Genomic DNA, 24,822 nt, shown 5'->3' on the forward strand with positions numbered 1-24,822 from the left:
CCTCGTGGCCGGCCGCGGCGCCCCGCGGCGCCCATGCGGCGGCAGGCGGCGATGCTGCGGGCGGCCTCCGCGCCGAAGCCTGCGGAGGAGCGTTAGCTTGAGCGGAGCTGGACAAAGGCGCACGCGAACGAGCCGGCTGCGCGGAGGCCGCTGAGCCCGGCGCCCGGCTTCCTATTTCAAGGCAGGGACCCCGCCTCCGCCCGCCGCCGCGGCCTCCCCGAAACGGCGCCCGGCCAATCCGCGCCGCGGCCCGTGGGGCAGCGCATCCCGAGCGCCCAGCACTGCTCCACGCTCCCCGTCACGCCGCCGGCAGCACAGCGGAGGACACAGGGCTGGGGTAGGTGCTCCCGGTCCCCTCCTCAGAACACTGAGCCCCGGGCAGGGGCAGTGGGGATGCTGTGCTTGGCTCCAGGAGGGACAGAGGGCAGTCCCTGTTGTCCCCTGCGGTGACACTGCGTGTCTGCCCTGTGAAGCTCTGCCCCCAGGGAGGTGCAATCCAGGTTCAGGCATGTTAGCTGTTTCCTGTGCCTTGGCTGCGGGGATGTGCAACCATGCATCATCCAGGTTTGAGCCATGCATCTTTCCCACGTTAGAGCCATGCAGCCGTCCCATTTAGAGCCATGCAGTTGTCTGGTTTGGGCCATGCACCGTCCCGGTTAAAGCTATGGAACCAGGTTTGAGCCATGCACTGTCCAGGATGGAGCCGTGCGCTGTCCCGGTTAGAGCCATGCATGCCGCAGGGAGCAGCACTGGAGGGGGAACGCGCAGCGCCCGGGGCCAGGCAGCGCGGGCGGCTGCTGGGCAGGGCGCAGGGCCCCGGGCGAGCGCGAGGGAGCAGCCGGGGCAGCGCACGGGCACCCTGCCCGCCGGGCCGGGGCTTCCCACTCGTGCGTTCCCAGACGCCGCTCGAGCACGGCGCCGCGCAGGCCCCGACCCGTGTCCTTGGGCCCCAGCCAAGCACAGCGCGCAGCGCGGGCTCCTCAGCAGTGCAGGGCTTGGGACAGTGTCCTGCCCAGGGGACACAGCGGTGACCTCCCCGGCGGCGCTTTCCCCGCTCACCCTGCACCGTGCGGTGCTGTCACCCCACCGCCACAGCTCTGTCCCCGCCGCTCCGTCCCATCCCTCGCCCTGGGGGGATGGTGCAGCTGACCCGGAACGTGTCAGCGGGAGCCGGCGGGACAGCTGGGGACGGTCACAGGCCGCACGAAGCCCCCACCCCGTGTCCGCCCCAGGCTCTCTGCACTACCCTCCTGCAGCCCAGACGGGGCTGCCGGCAGCGCTGAGCACTGACCGCGCTCACTTAGCGCAGCAGAAAGATGCAGGGCCCCCTTCCAAGGCGGGGCTGCAGGGACACGTCCCAGGGCATGGCCACCTCCGCTGCCTGCGAGGGCCACCCAGCAGCACCGGGGCCGGTCGGCGGCACAACCCGCCGCTCCGCATTCCTGCGGCTGGAGCGTCGCCAGCCCTGGCACCGGCTGCCAAGCGAGCGCTGCGGCGCGAGGCGCCCTCCAAGCAGCCCCCAGCGCGGACAGGGCTCAGCGGCCCCACTGCCAGGGCGGCAGCCGGATCGTGCCCGGGTGATGCCGGTGGCATCCCTGTTTCGTCGCACTCCCAAAAGGAAGCAGCAGAGTGGGGCCGGCTTCAACGCGTCAGGCACCATCTTCCCCAAAAATCAGGCCGGGAGAGGTGCCAGCCTGTCCCCCAGCCGGGTGCCATGGCCCCGTGACACCAAGGAGCCCCCGTGAGGGCCCAGCACCTACCTGGGTCTGCAACGGGGGCGCGGGAGCGCGCGGGAGCTCACGGTCACTGCGCAGGCCACCGAGCAACTTCTCCTCGGGGGGTTGTGCTTGCGCCCGAGCCTCCTCCTCCTCCTCCTCCGTGAGCAACGTCCTCACCTTCCTTGGCGGCACAGCCCCGCTCCGGCGCTGCCGCGGGAAGCGCGCGTCGCTGCGCGCTCTGAGTCAGCGCCGCGGGCTCGTCCCGCGCGGAGCCGCGGCCACCGGCTCGCTCACAGGGCAGCAAGAGCAGCCCCAAGGTTTGCCAGCCCTGGCGCGGGGCTCGTGCGCTCCATGGGGCAGAGCCGTCACAGGGGACGTTTGGTCTAGGCAGAGCCCTGTCCCAGGGAAGGGCTCGTGCTGGGAGCTCCCTCCTGCACTTGACCGACACGACCGGGCGGCAGGCCGGCTCTTTATTTGCAAAACTGGCTCTGTTTTCCCCAGCGCCGTGTTTGTGCCGCCCTTCCAGAGCAAACCACAGCGCTTGCCGCCCTGACCCCCTCCCAGGGCTGCTGCTCCGCAGAGCGCAGAGGTGATGGGGCAACCGATCGACTGCATTTCCCAGCCTTCCCGAGCGGCCTCCACTGGTGGCTCCACTACACTCCGCGCCCACAGCCGGCAGGATCCATCCCCGAGCCGGGATGCCGCATTCTGCTCCCCACGTGGGTTAAGTGGGTATTTTTCCAGGCAGCTCCAGCGCGGAGGCTCCCTGATCTTTCGCAAGATTTCAGCTGAAGGTGGATGGGTGCTGGGGCAGCCCCAACCCGCCCATTTCCTGGGTCCAGGCACTTCGCCCCGCGGCGCCCGCGCGCCCCGGGCACCCGCCACATCTCCCGCGCGCGGCGCTGAGCGTGGGCGGCGGGCGCTGCCCGGCACGTCGGCCCGGCGCCTCCACAGCAGGGCGTTGCACGGGCGGCTTCAAAGCGCCTCGCCCTCACCCGGAATATCCCAAACGCCTTTTCCGGAGCGCAGCGGAGCAGCCCTCGCCGGCGCAATGCCGGCTCGCGCCTGGGCGCCTGGTGCTGCAAGGCCGGCAGGGCCTTTGATGCATCCCGTATCCCGCTCCAGCCTCTCCGAGCGCTGCTCGTGCAGTGTGGCACAGATAGCGAGACCTTATCACGACGGCTACGGAGGCGGTGCCGATAGTGCCAGCACGGGCGCTCCAAGCGGTGCCACCTCCCTGCTCCGCCATCCAGGCTGCTCCCTCCTGCTTCAACCACAGCCTCTCGCCAGGACAGGTCCGCAAACCAGCCCGGCCCCACACCCCCAACCCCATACCGAGCTCCAAGGCAGCCCTGGCCTTGGTCTCGGACCTCATTTTCCCTGGCTGTGGCTCTGCCCTCCTGGATGGAGTTGGGACTGGCTCTGCCTCCCCCAGCCTGAGGCTCTAGCACCCGCACAGCTCCGTGACACCGGAGGGCTGCGGAGCATCCGGAGCATCCTCGGCCCCGTCACTGGTGCAGGGTGATTCCGGGGATGCAGGCCGGGGCAGGAAGGGTGCCCTGCTCTGCGGTGGGGACGATGCACAGGGGGACGCCGCGGGTCGGAGCCAGGAGCCGGGAATCGGGAGCTGGGAGCGGGGCCGGGAGCAGATGGAGGCTCCGGCCGCGGCTCGGGCTTTGTCTGGCGCCCGGCGCGGCGCGCGGCTCTCCACAGATGGCGGCGGTGCCGGCTGCGCCGGCGGAGGGGGCGGCGCAGCGGTGCCCGGGGGACCTGTCCCCTTTGTGGGGCTCTCACCTCATGGCAGAGGCCCCTTCCCTGCGGCCCTGAGGCAGCCGCCTTTCAACTTTCAACTTGACCTGCTCCATTCACATGGAAATGGGATGCAAATGGGTCGGGGTGCCAGGAGGAGGCAGTGAGGGGAGGACGGGGCCATCGGCCGCAAGCTGCTGCCTGGAGCCCAGGATCCCTCCCGGATCACAAGATACAGTCTCTGGCCATGCCAGTCCAGTGCATGGACGGTGCCTCCAGCCCCTGAGCGGATGTGGATGGGATGTGCGGCTGGAAGGAGGAGCCAGTGTCCGGTCGGGCACTGTCAGAGCTGCGGAGCTGGTCCCTGCATGAGGCTGAGACAGCTCCTTGCAGGGCACGTTGCAAACTGCTCTCCCAGCGACACCCTGTGGGTGCTGTGGGAAGAGCCCTGGTGTGCGGGGCTGTGGGTGCAGGGAGCCATTGGGTGCAGGAAGCGCCAGCTCCGGGAAAAGCTCCCTGGGAAAAGCTCCTGCAGAGCCACAGCCCTCCCGCGCCAGCACGGCCGTCCTGGGTGCACGCCGGTGCCCGCTCGGCCGTGCCGGCGCGGTGTCCGCAGGTGATGCATTCCAGGGCATTGCTGTGCCGCGGTCCAGCTCGGCGGTGCCCGCAGGACCTCACACATTCCTGGTTTGGTCAGGATCCCCATGGATCCTGGTGATATATGCATCCACACGCCGCAGCCCGAAATAGGTGAGACGCGGTTCAGCAGGGGCAAGTGCAAAGTACACGGTGCCGTCAAGGAGAAGCCCCGGCAGGCGGCCAAGCCGGGGCACAGCGGGCACCAGCGGCACGTTGGTACGTGGGGCACACGGCGGGGACTGCGGGGAGGGGACAGGCAGTGGTAGCCCGGCCACTGGGATGGTGGCCACTCTGATGGGTGCCCGAGACCTGGTCGGGCTCTATGGGGTGTGTGGGGTCCCTTGTCCCTGCGGCTGTGCTGCCAAAACCGTGTGTGCTGTGGAGAGGAGTTCAGGGGTCCCTGCTTCCTGCAAGCCCACAGGGTTTCCAGCCCTGCTGCCCCGTTGGGGGGGGTGTGGGGAGCGGGATGGACCCTCTCCACTTTCCCCCGGCTCTGGGCAGCCCCGAGGGCAACGTTTCCTGCTGCTCTGCTCATCCATCTCCTTGCAGCCAGCAGCTGCCCCTGCCTGCACCCCGCGCCGGAGGCTGCCGCAGATCCCCCTTCGCCGCGCGCCGCCCGCAGCAGCCTTGGAGTTTGCTCCTGAGCAGGGGCCGGCACGGATCCTGCGCTGCCGTCCCCAAGGAGGAACAGCGAGGAGCCGGAGAGGCTGCCCCGGCAGCCAGCTGCACCGCGTTGCCGTCCTCCCGGTGCCGGCTCTTGCCAGGAGCGCGGTGTGTGTCCAACGGGGAGATGCTGCGCGGGGCCTGGCACGGCAGCGGGGCTGGAGGCGGCAGGGAGCCGACCCGGGGCTCGGTGGAAGCGGCCGCACGGCACGGCAGGGCAATGGGAGCCGTGGGAGCGGGAGGCGGGCGGCGCGGCTGACTCAGCTCCCTGGAATGAACCGCGCGGTTTGCAGGTGGGGCTGCCGGGGCCTCCTCGGCGCAGGTGCCAGGGCCTGCCAGGATCGCACGGAGATTCACCCGGGACGGGGCCGGGAGCTGCTCTCCCTCCTCGCAGATGCCACGGGAGCGGCACGGTCTCGGTCCCCGACAGCGCAGCAGCCCCAACGCCCAGGTGAGAGCCGCGCGCTGGGTGAGCCCGGGTGAGTCACGGCAGGACCCACTGGGCCAGGCTCCTCCTCGGGCGCTGCCAAGACCCAGGGACAGGGATCGGGATGGGTAGGAGCCCAGCACAGGTACAGCCAGCAGGGTGTCAGCGAGTCCTGCACCCATGCAGCGGTTTGGAGGTGCAGGGGGGACACAGAGGGGTGTTCACAGGCGGTTGGCAACAGGGCCCAGGTGAGGACACGTGTAGATGAGGCACTTGGGTACATGGCTTAGCAGGTTGGGCAGCAATGGGTTTGTGGCAGGACTTGATGATCTTAGAGGTCTTTTCCAACCATAATGATTCTGTGATTCTGTGGTTCTACGGTTCTATGACTTTGTGATTGCGGTGGGCAGCAATGTGTCCCCCCAAGGTGACGCGCTCTCCTCCGCAGCGCGGCGCCCGCCCGTGAGCCATGGTGCTGCTCACCCACCTCCTGGCCTGCATCTTTGGCACCGGCTCCTGGGTCGCCATCAACGGGTTGTGGGTTGAGCTCCCACTGCTGGTGACGACGCTGCCTGAGCAATGGGACCTGCCCTCCTACATCACCATCATCATCCAGATGGCCAACGTTGGGCCGCTCTTCGTCACCCTTATGCACCGCTTCCGGCCCGGTGCGCTCAAGGAGGTGGCCGTCATCTACGTGATCGTGTCCACAGGCATCCTGTCCTGTGTGCTGCTGGCCTTCCTGTGGAGCCACACGTCCCCCATCGCTGGTGTGTCCCACAGCACCGCCTTCTTGGTGCTCACCTTCTTCCTCTCGCTTGTGGACTGCACCTCGTCCGTCACCTTCCTGCCCTTCATGATGCAGCTGCAGCCCCAGTATCTGACCACCTTCTTCATAGGCGAAGGGCTCAGTGGTTTGATCCCCGCCGTTATCGCGTTGGGCCAGGGCTCCGGCATCTCCAAGTGCGTCAACGTCACCCACGTGGTCAACATCACCTCTGGCAACGAGACCACGGAGGGCAGCATCTCCCAGATGGAGACCCGCTACCTCCCTGCCAACTTCCCCCCCTTCCTCTTCTTCCTCCTCATGGCAGTGATGATGGTGGCCTGCTTGGTGGCCTTCTTCTTCCTCAGCAGGCAGCCCAAGGTGTGGGAGCTCTCGCAGCAGCAGCTCTTCCCCAGCAGCGTCACCCTGAGCTCCTTTGACCGTCTCCCTGAGGATGGAGCTGGCTCCGGGGACCGAGGCAGCTGCCCGTGCCCAAAGGACACTGGGCAGCCCAGGGAGGCCCAGCTAGAGAAGGTCTCCTTCTCTGTGGCCAAGCTGGCCTTCATCTACTTCCTCATCGCCTGGACGAACTCCCTGACGAACGGGATCCTGCCGTCTGTGCAGTCCTACTCCTGCCTGCCCTACGGCAACACGGCCTACCACCTCTCGGCCACGCTCAGCTCCATGGCCAACCCCCTCGCCTGCATCATTGCCATGTTCCTGCCCGGCAGGTGGGTCGCAGGCTGCCAGGAGTCCCTCACACCAATGCAGGGTATTTCCAGGCTGCTTCTGTGCCCCGAGCACAGCCCAAAGTGAGTGCCCAAGGGGGAGAAGCCAAGACCTTGAAACCAAGGTCTTGATGGTCTCCTCAACCCCAGTGAGATGCAGAGCCCCTTTGGGCTGAGATTCCCCAATGTCCCCCAGACCCAACAGGGTGAGGAACCTGCAGCCTCAACAGGGTGAGGAACCTTTTTGCTTTGTGCTTCCTCAACCTTCCCCACCCCAATGGGTGAGGGACCCTCTGGCTCTTGTTGGGCAATCAGCAATGACCAAGACGGAGGACAGGGCCCGCACACAACCAGCCAGGCTGGATAGACCGGCCCCTCCGCCTGCCTGCTGGCTCCAGCCCGCTCATGCTGCGACGGCCGGGCAGGGTGAGCGGGCCAGGCGGGCAGCCGTCCCCACCGCCGCATCCCTTGCAGGTCCCTGGTGCTGCTGGGCGCGCTGGCGGTGGCGGGGACAGCCTTCGGCGCCTACAACATGGCCATCGCGGCGATGAGCCCCTGCCCGCTCCTGCAGCAGTCCCCGTGGGGCGACGTCGTCATCGTAAGTGCCCCGCGTGCCCTGGGGGTGGCGCGGCCACCGCCGCCCGCAGCCCCGCTGACCGCCCCCGTCCCACGCTGCAGGTGCTCTCCTGGGTGCTCTTCACCGGGACGCTCTCCTACGTGAAGGTGATGGCCGGCGTGATCCTGCGGAGCCGCAGCCGCGGCGCCCTGCTCTGCTACGGGGCCATGGAGCAGCTGGGCTCGCTGCTCGGCGCCGTCCTCATGTTCCCTCTCGTCAACGTCTACGGCTTCTTCCAGTCCGCCGACTACTGCAACCTGCAGTGCCCGGCGTGAGCAGGGACACGTGCCCGGACCCACTGCCAGCCCCCTGTGGCGAGAGGAGCCCCGGAGCGGGGCAGCTTCATTGTGTTTGAGCAAATAGAAGGTGTTTGCTGAGCACTTCGGCCTCCCGCGCCGCTGCCCCGCGGAGCCCGGCACCATGGAGCCTTTGGGGGCTGTGTGGGATGGGGCGAGCAGCAGCCATGCATGGAGGCCCATGCCACGTGTTGCAAGGTGTCCCCAAGCCCCTCACACGTGGGGGAAAGGCCCAGGGAGAAGGTGGGGAAACTGAGACATAGAGCAGGGATGACTCGTCCAGGCTGCTCTATTCCCTGCTCCATGTTTTCCGCCGGCACCCTGCTCCCCTTCCTGGCTCCATGCTCTGTTTCCCCCGGACAAGCTCCTGGTGGGGCGGCCACGGGGACCCCCTTGCTCCACCAGGAGCAGTGGCCGGCACAGCAGCAAGGTGGCTGCACGCAGAACTGACAGGATACGGGATACAGGCAGCCCCCGTGGGCCCGGCGCCCGTCCCCGGGGCACGAGGCAGCCGTGCCTTTGTCCCCGTCCCTTTGTCTGGCAATCTGCTGGGCCGGGGCTGCCAGACACGCTCCTCTCGTGCCTTCAGGCCGCAGCTCCCGGCCCCTTCGGGGGCTCCGGCTGCCGCCCGCCGCCTGCGGGAAGGACGCGGCCGGAATCGCTAATCACCTTCCCCTCCCCGCGCCAGCCGCAGCCCCTGTCCCTGCCCAGAGCCAGCCGCTCACCGCGGCCGCTCGAGTGCCTCCGTGCAGCGCTGTGCCCCATCCCTGCCACCGTCGGTGGCCTTGCACCACAGCGGGGACACGACGGGTGCTGTGGCCAGGGGAGCAGGACCGGGACGTGCCAGCCCAGCAGCCAGGTGCAGGTCCTGGGGACATCCCAGCCTCCGTCTGAACTGCAGCCGCTGCGGGGCCACCCCCAGCCTCACCGCTGGCACTGGGAGCCGGGGCCAAATCTGCAGCTCGGTGTCTGTTTGCCACCACAGGGGAAAAAAGCCCAGCAGCTGCCGCAGGAGGCAGTGAGTCATCCCGGCAGGGCCGTGTCCAGCGCTCCCAGAGTGTGCCAGGCTGCACCGGGATGCTCCATCCGCATGCCAGGCTGCACCAGGATGCTCCATCTGCATGCCAGGCTGCACTGGGGTGCTCCCGCCATGTGCTGGGTTGCACCAGGGTGCTCCATCCGCGTGCCGGGCTGCACTGGGGTGCTCCTGCCCTGTGTCGGGCTGCACCAGGATGTTCCCGCAGCTTGCCAGGCTGCACAGGGATGTTCCCACCGCAGAGGGGCACCAGTGGGGCTGCAAGCTCTGTACCCACAGGCAGCACCCAGCTCACGCCTGCAGGCACCGCGCATCCCTCGGGATGAACATCCCTCGTCCCACTGCCAGCCCCCCTGCACTCTCAGCACCATCCCCAGCACCCCTCACTGCCTCCTGCGCTGGCATGGGGGAACAATCACCATCACGGGGGGAATTATTTCCATACAGCTGCTCGGGAAGGCAGGAATGCAGCCGTCCCCCGGCAGCGCTCCGGGAGGAAGCTGAGGCCTTTCTTCCCGGCGCTCGGCTCCTGCGCCGCGCGCGGGGGCGGCGGGGGGATCCGGCCGCGCCGCCCTCCGCACCGTCAGCGCCGCGCGCTCCATGGGCCTGATTGCAGTTATTTCCATACATTATCTCAGTCCCCTGCCTCCAAAAGGAGCCGCGCAGGCCCCGGCCCCCTCCCCCTGCCGTTTCCACTTAATTACCTCCCTCGTTACCGCAGCCTGCAGGGAGGAGGAACCCGGGCAGCCGCGAGCCCGGCCCAACTAGGGCGTAAGTAATGGCCCGGGCTGCCAACGCGCCCCGCGGGCTGGACGCGCTCGCACGACGGGCGACAAATAAACAGGGGGGCACCTGCCCGTGGTGGGGCCGGGGTGTCCGGGCCTGGCGCTGGGGTCTCGCTGCCCTCATGCACCCCGAGCGGTGACGCAGCGTGAAGAGCGGTGTGAAGCGCCCAGCACACGCGGACCATCCTTGCGCTCACGGCCGCCCGGCGCACGGAGCCCAGAGAGGCCGTCAGTGTGATGGGCTGGGGGGTCAGGTTTGAAGGCAGGAGGGTGAAGTGAGATGAGGCTGCCTGGGGTCCCCAGCACCCTGGCATTGCCGTGGCTCAGAGCCCGGGGTCTCTCCCTCCGCTGGCGGAGTTGAGAGCAGCCCGACCCTTCGCGGCGTCCCCCGAGTGTCCCCTGCTCCTGGAGTTCCCCTCTCCCTACGAGCATCCCTGAAGCTCAGCCCCATTCCCAGAGCCCCTCTCTCTATGGGCATCCTGGAGCTCAGTCCCGCTCCTGGAGCACCCCACTCCCCTTGGGAATCCCTGTCTCTCAGCCCTGCTCCCAGATCCCCTCGTTCCCCATGGGAATCCCTGGATCTCAGCCTCCTCCTGCAGCCTCCCACTCCCCATGGGAATCCCTGGAGTTCAGCCCTGCTTCCGGAGCCCCCCGCTCCCCATTGGAATCCCCTGAGCACAACGGCAGCTCGGAGGGGCTCCTGTCAGGATGGCAGCAGGACCCAGCTGTGGGGTGGCAGCCGTCGCGCAGCGCTCACCAGGGCCAGGGCCTCATCCTGCCCGTGCTGGGCCCAGCGGGGAGGCAGCGCCAGCTGCACCGCGCTCAGCGCCGGCGAGGGGAGGGGACCGTGGGGGCTCCGGCAGGGAACAATGCGCTGCCACGAGCCCTGCTATTGTTGTGGGCGGCGAAGGTCACGGCGCTTCCCCGGGGGTGGGCATGGGGACAGGGACAGAGAAAGGAATAGGACAAGGGGAAAGGGACAATGAATGGGGATGGGGCCAGGGAAAACAGACGGGAGACAGAGGGCAGTGACGGTGGTGGGGAAGGGGACAGTGAACAGTAATGGAGACATGACGGGGATGGGATGGGGACAAGGATGGGATCAGGGGACAGGGATGGAGGGGAACAGAGACAGGGACAAGTAAGAGGGCAAAGAAGTGGCGAACAGGGATGAGGGCAGTGAGAAGGGACAGGGGACAGAAATGGGGACAAGAGACAGGAAAGGGGACAGGAAGAAAGAATGAGGACAGGAATATGCACAAGGGACAAGGACTGGGACAAGGAACGGGTGCAGCAGTGGGGAAAAGGCCCCCCAGCCCCAAAGTCCCCAGGCCCTGGGAGCCGGTAGCAGCAGACAAAGGCAGAGGGAGGCAGCGGCCCGTGTCCCTGCGGACCCCCCCTCCCCAGAGCAGGGGGACCAGGACCCCACGACGCCGCTGCTGCCGCGGGCGCTCTGTGCTGCTGGCGGGGACTCGGGGGGCACTGGGGGGCTCCGGGTGCAGCCGGGCAGAGCGGCCCCCTCCTCCCCCCAGCCACCTGCCTTCCTCCCCCTCCTCCTCATGTTCTCCTCCTCCTCCTCCTCGCCGCCTGCCTCCCTCCCTCCCCGCCCCTCGCACTCGGCTCCCCGCGCCCGCCGCCCGCAGAACCGCTGCCCGGCGGCGCTCGGCGGCAGCAGAGCCCGGGGCCGGGGCCGGGGCGGCGGCGCGGGGCCCCTCGCGGGGCCGGGACCGGAGCTGTCCGGTGCTGAAGGCGCCGCCCGGCCCCGCCATGCCCCGCTCCTTCCTGGTCAAGAAGATCAAGGCGGACGCCTTCCCGGACGCCGGGGCCCCCGCGCCCAGCTACGCCCCCCTGGAAGCCCCCTACGCGCTGCCCGGCCCCGCCGCCGGCGATGGTGAGTGCGGGGCCCCGGGGGCGCCGGGACAGAGCCCCCCCGCTGCCGCCCCGCGCCTTTGTGTGCGCCCGCCGGGGCCGGGACACCGGGGGAGGACGACTGGGGGGGTCGGGGCAGGCTGAGGGGCGGCCGGGGCTGCCGGTCTTTGTGTCCGCCCGCTCCGTGAGGGCTCGTCCCCGCTCGCCTTGTCCCACCGCGGGGCCACCGAAGTTGCTCCTTGGGGACACAGCGCAGCGAGGGGCCCCGGCCGGAGCCCGGGATCCCCAGGACGAGCTGCTGGGGGGGTCGCAGCCGTCAGAGACGGGGGGCGCCGCGGGGAAGGAGGCAGCAGCCGGAGCCCGGCGCTGCCTGCGGGTTTCATTGTTCGCAGCGGAGCCCGGAGCCCCTCGAGGAGCGCGGCGGGGCGGGCGCTCCCGGGGCACGGGAAGGGCCGCGGGGAGCGGGGGAGGGCGGTAGAGCGACCCGCCCCCCCGGGCAGCCGCCCCGGGCAGCTGCAAAGGGAGAGGGGCTCCGAGCCCCGTCCGGTCCGGGGAGCTGAGGCCGGGGCCGCTTCGGGATCGCCCGACGGGGCAGCCTGGGCGCCGGCCCAGGGAGAGAGGGCTCGGAGGTCCATCCCGGGCCCGTCTCGCCAGTCCCAGCTCCACTGGACACCCAGCACTGGGCCAGATCCAGCCACATGCCAGCCAAGGGACCCGAGCTGCACTTTCCTTGTTCCTCTGCTCCATGCTGGCAGCTCCCCAGCAAAGCGATGTTCACAGGGGTGGGGATGAGAGTCCCCTTGCCTTGGGGATAGGGGGGCTCCCTACTTGGCACCCCTGGTTGTCCAGGAGCACCATGCCAGTGGGGGAGGGATGTGCTGCAGCTGGGCCGAAGCTGCCGATGCTGCTCTCCTGGAAATAACCTTGCTGCGTGCTCGGAGGCAGCGTGAGAAATTGCTGAGCAGAGCGCTTTCTGCAAGCGCGTGTGACCGCACTGTCAGCACGGCGCGGGGAGCTGCGCGGGGGGGATGGCTCTGCTGCCATCCCTCTCTGCTGGGGCTGCCACGTGGGGTCCCCAGCTGAAAGGGTCCCTCTGCACCTCGTCTCGGCAGGGAAACCCTGCCTAGGGTCCTGCAGAGCAAGGGACACACAAGGACCTGTGTTTAGGGGGTGTTTGCATGGCTCTGGCTGGAGCTGGGGGTTGCACCAGCCTGGGGGCCTCACACACAGGGCCCTGATGATCCTGGCTGTGCACACTCACCTGGACATCCCATGCTGTCCCACACACTTGGACAGGCTGTGCGCATGCTGACAGCATGGCAGGGAGGAGTCTGCATTGTCCCCCATGCAGGGGGATGTTGCACGGTGCAGGGGGACAATGCAGCATGTGGGGACAATGCACCATGCAGGAACATTGCACTGCCTGAGGATGCTACATAGCATGGGGACACTGCACTGGGGGGCTCAGCCCCACTCTGGCCCCCCACCGCCACAGCGCTGTCTCGTCCCCACAGGCTACATCCCGCACTGCCTGGCGCCTGCTGGCTTTGACACCGACAAGAAGCAGGGGCTGCCGCTGCCGCCGGCCGAGCCAGCGTTCGCACCGGCACACGAGGAGTACAGCGACCCCGAGAGCCCCCAGTCCAGCTTCTCGGCCCGCTACTTCCACGGCGAGGCGGCGGTGACGGACAGCTACTCCATGGACGCCTTCTTCATCACGGACGGGCGGTCGCGGCGGCGCGGCGAGAGCCAGCGGCGCGGGAGCCACCGCCACTCCTGCCCCGAGTGCGGCAAGACCTACGCCACCTCGTCCAACCTGAGCCGCCACAAGCAGACACACCGCAGCCTGGACAGCAAGATGGCCCGCAAGTGCCCCACGTGCGGCAAGGCGTACGTCTCCATGCCCGCGCTGGCCATGCACGTCCTCACGCACAACCTCAAGCACAAGTGCGACGTGTGCGGCAAGGCCTTCAGCCGGCCCTGGCTGCTGCAGGGCCACATGCGCTCGCACACGGGCGAGAAGCCCTTCGGCTGCTCGCACTGCGGCAAGGCCTTCGCCGACCGCTCCAACCTGCGCGCCCACATGCAGACGCACTCCGCCTTCAAGCACTACAAGTGCAAGCAGTGCGAGAAGACCTTCGCCCTCAAGTCGTACCTCAACAAGCACTACGAGTCCGCCTGCTTCAAGGGCTCCGAACACAGCTGTGCAATGGGCAACTAGCCCCCGCCGGCCCCCTGGGTGCCCGCAGCACCCACACAGCCCCTGTGGCTGCAGGACATGTCCCTGTCCCCGCCACCGGCTCACCAGCACCCCGGATGGGGGCGTCCCCATGTCTCCTGGGAGGGCTGGTGGCAAGAAGGGGCTGGCAACACCCCCCTGAACCTGGGAGAGATCCCCCTCCCCTTGACTCATGACCTTCCTCCCCTATTTATTTAATTTATTGCTATTATTTATTTAGAGTTGCTACATCTCCCCCCGGGAAGCACCGGGGGAGAAAGGACACTCGCCTGCTCCCTCCGGGAGCAAAACCTCACCCTGTACATGCTGCCGGGACCAGGGGGCTGTCGAGGGGACAAGGCACGGGGCCACCCTGCCTGCCCGTCCTGGGGGGGCAGAGAGCGAAGCTGCTGGCTGGGAAGCCCCCAGCCCAGCTGGATCCTCCCGCCCAGCACCGCGGCCCCGTGCACATCAGCCCCGCACATGGCGCTGGTTCTGCTGCAACATTGGGGTGAGTTTATTTATTTCCTCTTATTTATACTATTTATGATTTAAACTTTTCACTATTTATTTGCAAGAGCGGCTTGGCCACGTGGCTACTCAGCAGCTCTTCTGCACGGCCCACGGGGCCCAGACGGACCCACCATGACTGTGGCTCAGGGACGGGGACGCGGAGAGATGGAGGCATCAGGACACCAGGGCGGCCACCCCAGCCCTGCACTCGAGCCGAGGCCGAGCTGCTCTCCCTTGTCCTCCCCTGCGCCCGGGAGCACCCGGCGCCTCTATGCAACCTCCCAGTGGAGAGCGTCCTGCACCCACAGGGCTGGCGCCTTCTGCTACCTTGGCCGGCAAGATGCTGCAGTGCCCATTGCTCTGGGCTGCATGTGTGGACCGCAACGCACCGTCTTCCTCCCTGCAGCCTTCCTCCCTGCAGTCTTCCTCCCCACCTCGCTGGCAGCCACACGCTCGCCATGCCCTGCAGCGTCTGCGGGCTCTCATGCGGCTCAACTCTTCCTGTCGGCTCCGGACCGTGATGCTCCCTGCCGCATCCGCGAGCCGCAGGGAAGAGCATCGCCCCAGCCACGTGCATCCCAGCGCGCTCCCTGCGCGCAGTGTGACGGCCCGGAGCGCTCCAGCGCCTTGACTGGGCGCATCCCTGCACCGCGGGGCCGCACACACCCTGTTCTTCCTGTAAATAGCAGATCCTACAGCAATAATTTTCCATGCATGATTGATTTTTTTTCTGCCAGGATTTTGTATTTGACGGATGGCAGCGAGACCAGGCTGCCACAAAGCCACCTGCAGTATTACTTGTAATGCAATTCAGGGATATAAAAGGGACTTCTGCCACTAAGACACCTGTCTCGAGAGGTCTGTGCCTGCGACAACAGGCGGATGCGCACGCGCTGGGTGGATGGGGAAAATATGGGGCAAGAGGAGGCAGTCAGCAGTGAACCCCATCTCATTCGCAAGCCCTTTGCTCACCCCTGCTCCCAGACTGTTTGTCACTATCACCACCACCATGCAGGGACATCCCGGCAGGTGACAGTTCCCCTGCCAGCTCATCACCTGATTCATTCTGCAACACGGCAGGGCCTCACAACCCCCTTCCCAAGGCCACCGTCACCCCAGCTCCCACAAAGGGCAGGTGAGTCACCGATGCCTTCGGTGCGATGCTCTTCGCCTGCAAGGACACTGAGCTCTGCGCCAGGGCTGGAGCTGGCGCCGGCTGGCACAGCCAGGACTCCTGCTGCCAGCAGTCCCCAAGCAGCCCCCGCCGGGTCCCTCCATGGGCTGGGAGCAGCAGAAAGTTTTGGGGCTGTCTCAGAGGTGCAAAATCCCGCGGGTGCGGTAGCTGGGTGCAAGCAGGATCCCTGCTTCCTCCCCAGAGTCTCTTCACCTTTTGGGATGGCTTTGCAGGGAAACCACGCAAAAATGCTGGCGGATGGAGCACACCGCGGTCACTGACACCCACCTGCGCCCCTCGGCCTGGGGGGCTGCCCGGTGCTGCCTCCCCCGCACAGAGGCCTCGGAGGAAGCAGCCGGCTACGGCAGCGGCGCCCCGGCCAAGGAGCCCCAGCTGCACCCGCGCACGGGGACCGAGCGGCGGCGCCAGCCCCGCTGCCTCGCCCGGCCCGGCCCGGCCCGGCCCGGCCCGGCCCGCCCGCGCTGCTGCTTCACTGTGACTCTGCAAAACGGCGGGGCGGTGGCGGCGGGGCCATGGCGGGGCCGGCGGCGCGCGGGGCGGCCCGGCTGCGAGCCGCGCTGCGCGGGGCGGAGCGGGAAGCGCCCGGCCGGCTCCCGGCAGCAGCCATGGCCGAGGCGGGCGACAGCAGCATCCACACGCAGCACGTCGCGGCCGTGCACGACGTGCCCATGCACGTCCTCATCCGGCCCATCCCCGCCGTGCTGGAGCCGGACAAGGTGCAGAGCCTGGTGCGGACGCTGCAGGTAACGGCGGCCCCTCTCCGCGCTGCCCCGGGGCCGGGGCACTGCTGGGGAAGCTCGCGGCCCCGGCACAGGCGGGTCGGGCGCGACCGCCGTCGCGTTGCTCCTGGGCCTCTCTCCCTTTCCCAGGAGGATCCGTCCCGCGTGCCCCCCCATCGACGTGCTCTGGATTAAGGGCAGCCAGGGCGGCGACTACTTCTACTCCTTCGGGGGCTGCCACCGCTACGCGGCGCACCGGGAGCTGCGGCGGGAGACCATCCGCGCCAAGATCCTCCCCTCCACCCTCAGCGACCTCCGCACCTACCTGGGCGCCTCCACTCCCGACCTGCGCTAGCGCCCGCCCGGCGGTCCCCAAGGGCAGAGCCCCCCGGCCGCGATGGTGACGGGACCCCCGTGCCCGGACCCCCTCCGGGACGGTGGCGGTGCCGGGGGCTCCCCGTGCGCTCCCGGCCGGGATGGGGACAGGGACCCCCGCTCTGCCCTCGGGTGTCCCCGCAGGGGTCGCTGCGGGGGTGGGAGGGGAACCCGACGCGGCCGCCAGGTGGCGCCCTCGTGCCGCGCCGCTGCGGGCGGTGGGCCGGGCCGGGCTGAGCTGGACCGGGACAGAGCTGAGCCGAATCGGAACGATCTGATCCAGGACCGGGCCGAACCGAACCGGCCCGAGCTGAGCTGTTCCGGACAGAGCTGAGCCGAACTGGGGGGAACGAAGCCAGGACCAGGCTGAGCCGAACCGGGCTGGGCTCTGGGCTGGGTCGGAGCTGGGCCGAGACAAACTGGGACCAGGCTGAACCAAACCAGAACTGGGCTGAGTGGAACCAACTTGGGACTGGGCTGAGTCAAAGTGGGCTAGGGCCAAGCTGGGCTAAGGCAGGGATGAGCTGGGCTGAACTGAAGCGAGCTGGGCTGTGACTAATCAGCCTAGGGCTGAACTGGGCTGAGCCAAACCAGCCCAGGCAGAGCTAAAACGAAGCCAAGCAGGGACAGAACCAATGCCCAGGCCTCTCCCTGCCGCTCCAAGCTCACCCCATTGCCAGCTCAGCTGGACCCGGAGCTTCTCCTGCTCTTCCTATTCCAAATCCTCCTGCCTCTCATCCTTGGGCATCCCCTAGCCCTTCCCCACGGCGGGTGTCTGCGAGCTGGGGTTCTGGGGACACCCACTGCTGCTGCTGCAATAAAGACGGTCAGAGCTGGACAGCTTTGGGACCTGGTGTTGGGGAGCCTGGGGTCGGGGTACGCGGCGGTACAGCGCGGGGTGGGCACAAGGCAGAGCCGTGAGCTCTGCCAGGTCCCTCCGGCAGGCAGCTCCCGTGAGGACAGAGCACAGCCCGGCCACGGGAGCACTGCAGGGCCGCGACGCCAACGGCTCTGCAAACGCCACGTCCTCAGCCACATGCAGGCCGGAAAAACTGCCAGAGCATCCCACAGGCATCTCAGCATCCCACAGGCATCTCAGCATCCTTTGGAGCTGGGAGCCTGGTCCAGGGAGGGGAAAGGCCGCTGACTCACCCCACTGTGCTGTGAGTCAGCAGCAGAAGAGGGACAGGAACAGCATCCGGACACTCTTGCCCTCGCTCTGCGTGTTACTGCGCTCTGCCTCGGCAAGACCCCATCCTCCCAAGCAGAGACAGGGAAGAGAGCTCAGGAAGGGGGTCCCAGCTCACTAGGGTGGACAGGTCTGCAGGTGGGGAGTGGTTCAGCTGCCTCCGATGCATCCGCGAGGTGCCCGATGCAGCAGGGCCCCGGCAGCGCTGCCCGTGGCACAGGGCCCATCCTACAGGCCGGTGCTGCTGCCCGCAAGCCAGGCGTTTCCGCAGGAGCCCGGGAGGAAGGGCCGGGTGGGACGGGGGCTCGGCCAGGCTGGGCGCAAAGGGAGGCTGCGGCGGCAGGGCTGCATGTGCCACATCAAAGCTGCCCTCTGTCCGGGAGGAAGCCCTGCAAACGCTCACCGAGAGAACAGCCCCGTCCCGGCCTCCCTCATGGGCCATAAATTTCTCTGAAGAATTGTGGCGTGCTAAAAGGTTTCCTCTCGTTGGAGCGCGGGAGGGAGGGATGAGGTGGTAGCTCCTTGGGTTGAAACGGGCGCCATGCAGCAGGGGCTGATTTCACCCCATCCTGCCTGGCACTGGGGCTCTGCACAGGGCACCGCTGCCTTTGCTCCCCGGGAGCTGCTTGAGCTGGTGCCGAGGCCAGGGAGCTGGGATGGCCAGCGTTCCCTCCTGCACCTCACAGGGTCCAGCTGGGAGCTGCAGGATCCGCTCTGCCGTCTCTCCACCTCCGGGCTGGCCGAGGGCCCAAGGGCTGTGCAGGGGGGGTCCCGCCATGGGGTTGGCATCAGAGGGCTCAGAGTGGGGGCAGAGCCGGGGCCGGGGTGTGATGCTGCTTTATGCGCTTGGCAGGGGGTGCAAGCACCTCCCCAGGGCCCGTGGCCGCGCGCCGCCCTGCTCGCCTGTGTTTGCCCCTCTCCAAGCCAGGGCACAAGAGCGAGATCTTGCACGAGGCAGCTATTTCCCCATCCATCCATCGGTCCATCCATCCCTCCACCTGTCCCCCTTCCCTCTGCCTGACCTGCGAGGTCTCCGGTATCGCGGCTGACAGCCGAGCGCGGCTGCCTCCAATCCATTCGTTCCGGGGCAGGAACAAAGGCGCTTTGTGGACTCGCTCCCTCTTAATCTGCCCGGGCTGGGGAGGGTCCCAGCTCCGGAACTGGGACAGACTTCCCCGTGCGACAGCCGTGTAATGCCTTCCAGACCGCCGGCGCTGGGCCCCGCAGGTAGCGCCCCGGCGGGCGCGCGGTCCCGGCACCACTTCTGGGCCGGGCCCTGGTGCCAGGCGGCCCGGGCACCCGCCTCCCCTCAGGGCAGGGTCAGCCCGGGGGCCAAACGGCTTTGGGCACTTCAGAGGGTTCTGCAAACCCCCAGCCCCTTCAGCAAGCGCCTCGCCACATGCTCAGCCCTGCAGCCACTCCGCGTCCAGGAACCCAAACACCACGCGCTCCTGGTTTCTAGCTGGCGTCTGGACAGACTCCCCTGACTGCATCCTGACACGGAGCTGCCCAAACCAGGAGCCACAGGAACTGCGGGGCTGTTCTGCACGTCCCAGACTGCTGCGGGATGGGATGGGACAGGACGGGATAGGACAGGATAGGACAATCCAGGGCCGCTTGGAGGGTTCAGCGGGGTCAGCCCGCGTGTCCCGGTGGCCACATGTGCCGGCGCCCGTGCAGGGTCTGGAATCCATTTGCCTCGCTGGCCGCCGTGTTTTCCCAGCAGGGCCAGGAGGGCCCCGCGGGGCTGGGGGAGGCCCGTACCCCCCCAAACACCATCTGCTCCCTGTTTATTTTCTTACACTTAAGTATCACCTCTCGAATCAACACCCCCCAGCCCGTGGGTGCAGGGGGCATTTCCCAGTGTGCACAGAGAGGCTCCCAGCGTCCTGATCTCCAAGGACATGGCTGGCCGGTCAGGACTGGCTGGGCACCCCATGTGCAGGTCTCTGTGTTGTTATGGGCTAGCATCCCACGTGTGAGTCAGCATCCCATGCATGGGTCAGCATCCCACGCCATGGGTTGGCATCCCTGCACCGTGGCTCAGTGGATCCTACATATGAATCAGCATCCTGCTGCCACTGGCACTGCTGCTGCTGGCACTGCTGCTGCCGCTGGCACTGCTGCTGCTGGAGTGCAGCTCGTTTGGCCACATCCAGCTTCGGGGAGCCAAATGCCAGCACGTCCTGGCACCACTGCTTGGGGAGTCGCTCCCCCCAGCCCCAGAGCAGCCTCGCGCAGCGGCCGAGCCAGGCACGCGGCTCCCCTGCATGGGGCCGGGGCAGGCACGTCCTGCCCCGCGCACAGGAAAGCCCGGCGGCCGCCCGCGTCCTGCGCCCCGCAGCAGCCGCATCCGGCGGGGGCGGGTGGCCGGGAGCAGCCGGCTCTGACGCCTCCCCGGCCCAGCCACGGTGCTGGCAGCTCTGCCGGCTCCCCCTGCCCGGCTGCATCGAGTGCATGGGGCTGGCATGGCTGCTGCATCCATATGTGGACTGAGCTGGGAAGTCCTCTGCAGCAGCAGGCTGTGGAGACTGAGAGTGTGTGGAAGGCTATGCACATGTGTGCACATGCATGCATATGCACAGGGCTGCATACAGGCACATATGTGCATGCACCTCTACACATGCACATATCCATGTACATGCACCCACGCGCGTGCTGCTGCGTGCACACATGTGCACACACAGGCATGCACACATGTGCCCTTATGTGTGGCAGTGCCCCCCCACCCCGAGTTCCCCTGCGCCCCAGCGCTGGGTGCCCTCCTCTGCCCCCGTCAGCTGGTGGCCACGTGTGGGGCGCCGCAGCTGAGTACACAGCCCCGCCATCCGTCTTGCCGCTGTCAGCCCGGGAGCTGCGGCGGCTCCCGTGTCCGCTCTCAGTGGGGTGCCCGTGCAAACGCCGGGCTCAGTGGCCAGCCTCATCCCACAGACCCCTCTGCCATCCCTGGGGATGTTCCCGACCGCCCCACCCCAGGGTGACCCAGGTCTCCAGCTCCCTCCCACTCCTCAGCTCCTGCCTGTCCCTGCAGTGACCCCTCTGCCACCTCTGCAAGTCCCCCCTGACCGCTCCGGGTGCCGCCTGCATCAGGGTCCCAAGTCTGGGTGGGAAGGGACCTGGTGCCCGCCGGGGAAGGCAACACGGGGGCACCCGCCACTGCCCTTGCTCTCCTGCCGTGTGATTTACAGACACAGAGAGGGCAGACAAATGGTGCAGGCAAACGGGGCTGCCCGGCCCCAACAGCCTCCACCACCTGGGCTCTGCGGGGGGCAGGGGACCGTTTGCTCATGGGCAGTCACCTCCACAAGGCTGCAGTACTGCCAGGGAGCCCTGTGTGCAGGGAGCACCCGGGTGCTGGGGTGCATGGGGAGCCTCCAAGTGCTGGGGTGCATGGGGAGCCTCCAAGTGCTGGGGTGCACTTGGGAGCATCCTGGTTGTGGCCAGGCATCATCTGAGGGCATGGAGCACCCACCATCCCATGGCCCCATGGTCCCAGACCTCCCTGCCATCCACCCCATTCCAGGACTCCCGCCATTCCCATCGTATCCCCACTCTCCATCCTGCTGTGGTCCCAGCTACCATCAGGTCCTGTCCCCGCCAGGTTGCCACAGGCCCCAGACTGATGGGCACGGCCACTGGAAGCCAGCCCGGCTGGTGGTTAAACCTCCTGGGCCACTTGGCCTGTGGGGCTGGCAAGAGCCCCGAGGGGCAGCGGGAGGTGAGGGGAGCGGGGTGGGAGGGGGAACCCCTTGCGAGGGCCGGGGCTCGGGGTCGGGGGGACATAGGGCTGAGCTCGGTGCCCTCTCCAAGCCCTGGGCCGGAGGCTGGAGCAGGGCATGCAAGAGCGGGACACGAGCCCTGAGCTCTGTCCCGGCAGGAAAAGCTGCGGGTTTCCCCCGCTGCGGGGTCCAGCGCGGCGGGGAGAAGGACGCGCGGAGCCGAGCACGGGGACACGGAGCGGGGGGCTCGGCGGGGGCTCCCCGCTGCCCGCCCCGGCTCCCACGGCGGCTCCGCGGGACCCCGCGGCGAGCAGCGAGGGCGGAGAGGAGCCCGGCGGCCCCGCCGCGCTGCCCTGCAAGGTGCTCGGCGCGGCGGGGGCCGGCCGGGGGTGGGCTCCGCCGCCGGCCCCTCCCCGGCCCTATAAAGGCCGCTTCGCCCCGCGGGCGCCTGTCCCAGCCCCGCGCGGACGCGGCCGCCGCGGCGCAGCGAGCGGAGCGGAGCCGGTGGCCGAGCCGGTGGCCGTGGCGGTGGCCGTGGCGGGCTCGCGACATGCCATGGCGTTCACCATGCTGCGCCCCGTGGCCGCCCGCGTGCTCTACCCCGACCTGGGACTGCTCTCGGAGGACGAGGAGAACCGCAGCGAGAGCGACGCGTCGGAGCAGTCGCTGGGCTGCTGCGAGGGCGCCGAGCCGCGCCGCAAGCCGCCCCGCAAGCCGGGGCCCCTGCTCGTGGTGAAGCAGCGGCAGGCGGCCAACGCGCGCGAGCGTGACCGCACGCAGAGCGTCAACACGGCCTTCACGGCGCTGCGCACCCTCATCCCCACCGAGCCCGTGGACCGCAAGCTCTCCAAGATCGAGACCCTGCGCCTCGCCTCCAGCTACATCTCGCACCTGGCCAACGTGCTGCTGCTGGGCGAGGGCGGCGAGGACGGGCAGCCCTGCTTCAGTGCCATCTACGGCGCCAAGGGCGACCGCGACGGCAAGCAGCCCCGCAGCATCTGCACCTTCTGCCTCAGCAACCAGCGCAAAGGGGTGAGTGGGGCCAGCGATAAGCCCGTCCCGGCGCTCCCAACTGCAGCCTCCACGGAGGCTCCAGCCGGTCCCGCTGGAGCCGCACGCCCACGGCTGCTGCTGGCAGCAGAGGCCGGGCTGCATCGGCTGGCGGGGCTGGGGGTTCGACAGCCCCTCTGGGCTGCAGGGAGGGAGCCAGGCTCATGGGCTGTCCCTGCCTCCCACTGCAGCTCCGGGATGGGTGGGAATGTGCCTGCGTGGTGGGAAGCTCCCACTTTGCAGAGGCACAGGGGGGTGGCAGGTCCCTGTGCCGCTGTGTCCCTGCCCCGCACCCTGGCACAGCCTCTGCGGTCCTGCAGTGCCGGCAGCAAAAGGCTCCTGGCAGCTCCCAATGGCAGCCTTGTGCCTGCAGCCCCGCATCTTCCTCAGTCCCTTCCGGGTTGCACTGTCCCCACTGGAGCCCGGTGGCCCTTATCCTGTCGGCACGCTGCACTCCCAGCCCTTGGGCTCTTTTGCTTTCTGCCTCTCCATTTCTAACAGCTCTCGGGCTGCTCCCCTTCTGCTGCAGCCCCGGCCTTGCCCACAGTGCCCCAGACCTCACTGGGCAAAGCAGGGTGAGAGGCCGGGTGACTCTGTGCCAGGATGCGGTGCAGGACTCAGCATGGGTTGTGGGCGGCTGGCACCTTCACAGTGTCCTACCAGCCACCAGAGCCACTTGCCAGCATTCCCTACCAGCGCCGAGAGGCCACCCACCCCAGCGCTCCCCATCCCAGGGCTCTGCACAGCTCCAAGGCCACCGGGACCTGCAAAAAGCTGGGCAGAACCTGTGTGCCTTGTGCTGTCCTGGGTTATACCAGGCTGTGCCAGAGCGGGCTAGGCTGTGCTGGGCACTGCTAGGCTGTGCTGGGCTGTACTGGGTCAGGCCAGGTGGTGCTGGGCTGAGCTGTGCAGGGTGCTGCTGGGGGCTCATACTGGGTCACACTGGGCCATGCTGGGCTCTGCCAGGCAGCACTGGGCTGGTTATCCTGGGCAGTACTGGGTTATATGGGGTCATTCAGGGCTCTGCTGGGCTAGAGCTGTGCTGGGCCATACCAGGCAGTGCTGGACCATACTGGGCTGTGCTCATCCCTGCAAGACAAGACTGTGGTGCCCCATCCCTCAGGAGGCAGCGGGATGTCCCATCCATGAGGATGCGGCACTGGGCTGGATCCAGCCCTGGGGCTCCCAATGGAGCTGCAATGGCCCCAGTGAGTGGGGCAGCACAGGGACCCGGGTCCCTGCAGGGTGATGAGGGCCACCAGCTCCTAGTTGTCCCTGGGCCCCTCCAGGGCACATGCCCCATGGCCACTGTCTGGAGCAAGCACCGTCTGGCCATCTGTGCATCCATCCATGCATCCATCCCCAGTAGGAGCCTGGTTGCTGCAGGGCTGAGCGGTGCCTTGGCAGCCACCAAGGGCCGGGGCTGCGCGGGATGGGGCTGCGCGGCCGGGACGGTGGCCACTGGCACCTGCAGCTCTCCCTCCTCTCTCCGCAGGGCGGCCGGCGGGAGCTCGGGGGCAACTGCCTGAAGGTGCGAGGGGTGACACCCCTGCGAGTGTCGCGGAGGTGAGACGGGGCCCGGGAGCCCCCGCCTGACACAGCGGCACAGTCGGCCGGAGCCGGCACGCGTCAGCTCCGCACACCGGACCGGGGAGGGAGGGAGCGCCCGCCAAGGCGGCGGCAGCGGAGCCGGGCGCCGCGGGCTGGCACCGCACCGGCATCGGCACCGAGCCCGGTACCAGGGCCCGGGCGTCCGGCCACAGAGCTGCCCTCCGGGACGGGGGCGCTGGGACCCTCGCCAGGGGCTGCGCCGGGAAAGAGCCGTGTGCGGCCGGCGTCGATGGAACGCCGGGCAGAGGAGGCGCCGTGGCCCCGCGGGCGCTGCTGGCTCGTGCGCAGCCGCCCGGAAAATAAACCCTATTTTTCTGATGGGCTGGTGCCTGCTGAGCCCGGACGGAGCCTGGAGCAGGAGGGTGTCGAGGCAGGATCCATGCAGGATGCTAGAGCAGGAGGGTGTCGAGGCAGGATCCATGCAGGATGCCTGACACAGAGGGTGCTAAGGTGGGAATCCACGTGGGATACCAGAGTGGGAAGGCACCAAGGTGGGATCCAAGCAGGATGCTGAAGCGGGAAGGTGCCAGGCGGGGATCTATGCAGTGTTCTGGAGCAGGCGGGTGCTGGACAGGCTCCACACGGGGTCCCAGGCAGAGAGCACTCCCAGCATGTGTTCTGGGGACAGCTCTGCAGTGGGAAGAGCCTGCAGCTCCACGGAGACATCCAGCTGCAGGAGGGGTCGGTCCCCGCAGGTCCCCACTCCCCCTGGGTCCGTGTCCTGGCTCTGCATGATCCCAGCACTGCCAGAGCTGCCGGTGCGGGGTCAGCCAGGGACGCGGGGCCCCTGCCATGGGGAACCGGGCCTGGGAAAGGCGCCGGGCTCGGGGACCTGCAGCTGCGGCTCGGGGTGGCCACGGGCCCTTCTCCAGCCCCACGGGCGCCCCAGGAGCCTGGCACCCCTCTGGGCATCCCTGGTCCAGGCATCCCTGCTCCGGGCA

The 24,822-nt window shown here is 68.3% G+C and overlaps 4 protein-coding genes across 4 annotated transcripts; all 4 read left to right on the forward strand.

The window, feature by feature from the left end:
- The first annotated feature begins 5,656 nt into the window (after window positions 1-5,656).
- On the forward strand, window positions 5,657-7,582 carry SLC52A3 (solute carrier family 52 member 3). The gene is made up of 3 exons (XM_010215574.2): window positions 5,657-6,693; window positions 7,165-7,288; window positions 7,369-7,582. Exons 1-3 carry the CDS (start codon window positions 5,666-5,668, stop codon window positions 7,579-7,581), a joined length of 1,365 nt encoding a protein of 454 aa, XP_010213876.2. The 5' UTR covers window positions 5,657-5,665; the 3' UTR covers window position 7,582.
- Window positions 7,583-11,122: 3,540 nt separating this feature from the next.
- Window positions 11,123-13,513, forward strand: SCRT2 (scratch family transcriptional repressor 2). The gene is made up of 2 exons (XM_088523553.1): window positions 11,123-11,314; window positions 12,807-13,513. The coding sequence occupies exons 1-2, from the start codon at window positions 11,191-11,193 to the stop codon at window positions 13,511-13,513; spliced, it is 831 nt and encodes a 276-aa protein (XP_088379679.1). The 5' UTR covers window positions 11,123-11,190.
- Window positions 13,514-15,730: 2,217 nt separating this feature from the next.
- SRXN1 (sulfiredoxin 1) lies at window positions 15,731-16,327 on the forward strand. Its single transcript, XM_088523555.1, is given in 3 exon segments — window positions 15,731-15,961; window positions 16,088-16,105; window positions 16,107-16,327. Coding segments are annotated over 3 exon segments (435 nt in total). The 3' UTR covers window positions 16,293-16,327.
- A 5,381-nt stretch (window positions 16,328-21,708) lies between these two features.
- Window positions 21,709-24,056, forward strand: TCF15 (transcription factor 15). Its single transcript, XM_088523557.1, has 2 exons — window positions 21,709-22,252; window positions 23,766-24,056. Exons 1-2 carry the CDS (start codon window positions 21,776-21,778, stop codon window positions 23,838-23,840), a joined length of 552 nt encoding a protein of 183 aa, XP_088379683.1. The 5' UTR covers window positions 21,709-21,775; the 3' UTR covers window positions 23,841-24,056.
- The last annotated feature ends 766 nt before the right edge of the window (window positions 24,057-24,822 follow it).

This window comes from Tinamus guttatus, unplaced genomic scaffold (genome assembly GCF_059628265.1).
Source record: "Tinamus guttatus ecotype Peru unplaced genomic scaffold, ASM5962826v1 Tinamus_guttatus_pri_ptg000194l, whole genome shotgun sequence".
NCBI classification, from domain to species: Eukaryota; Metazoa; Chordata; class Aves; order Tinamiformes; family Tinamidae; genus Tinamus; species Tinamus guttatus.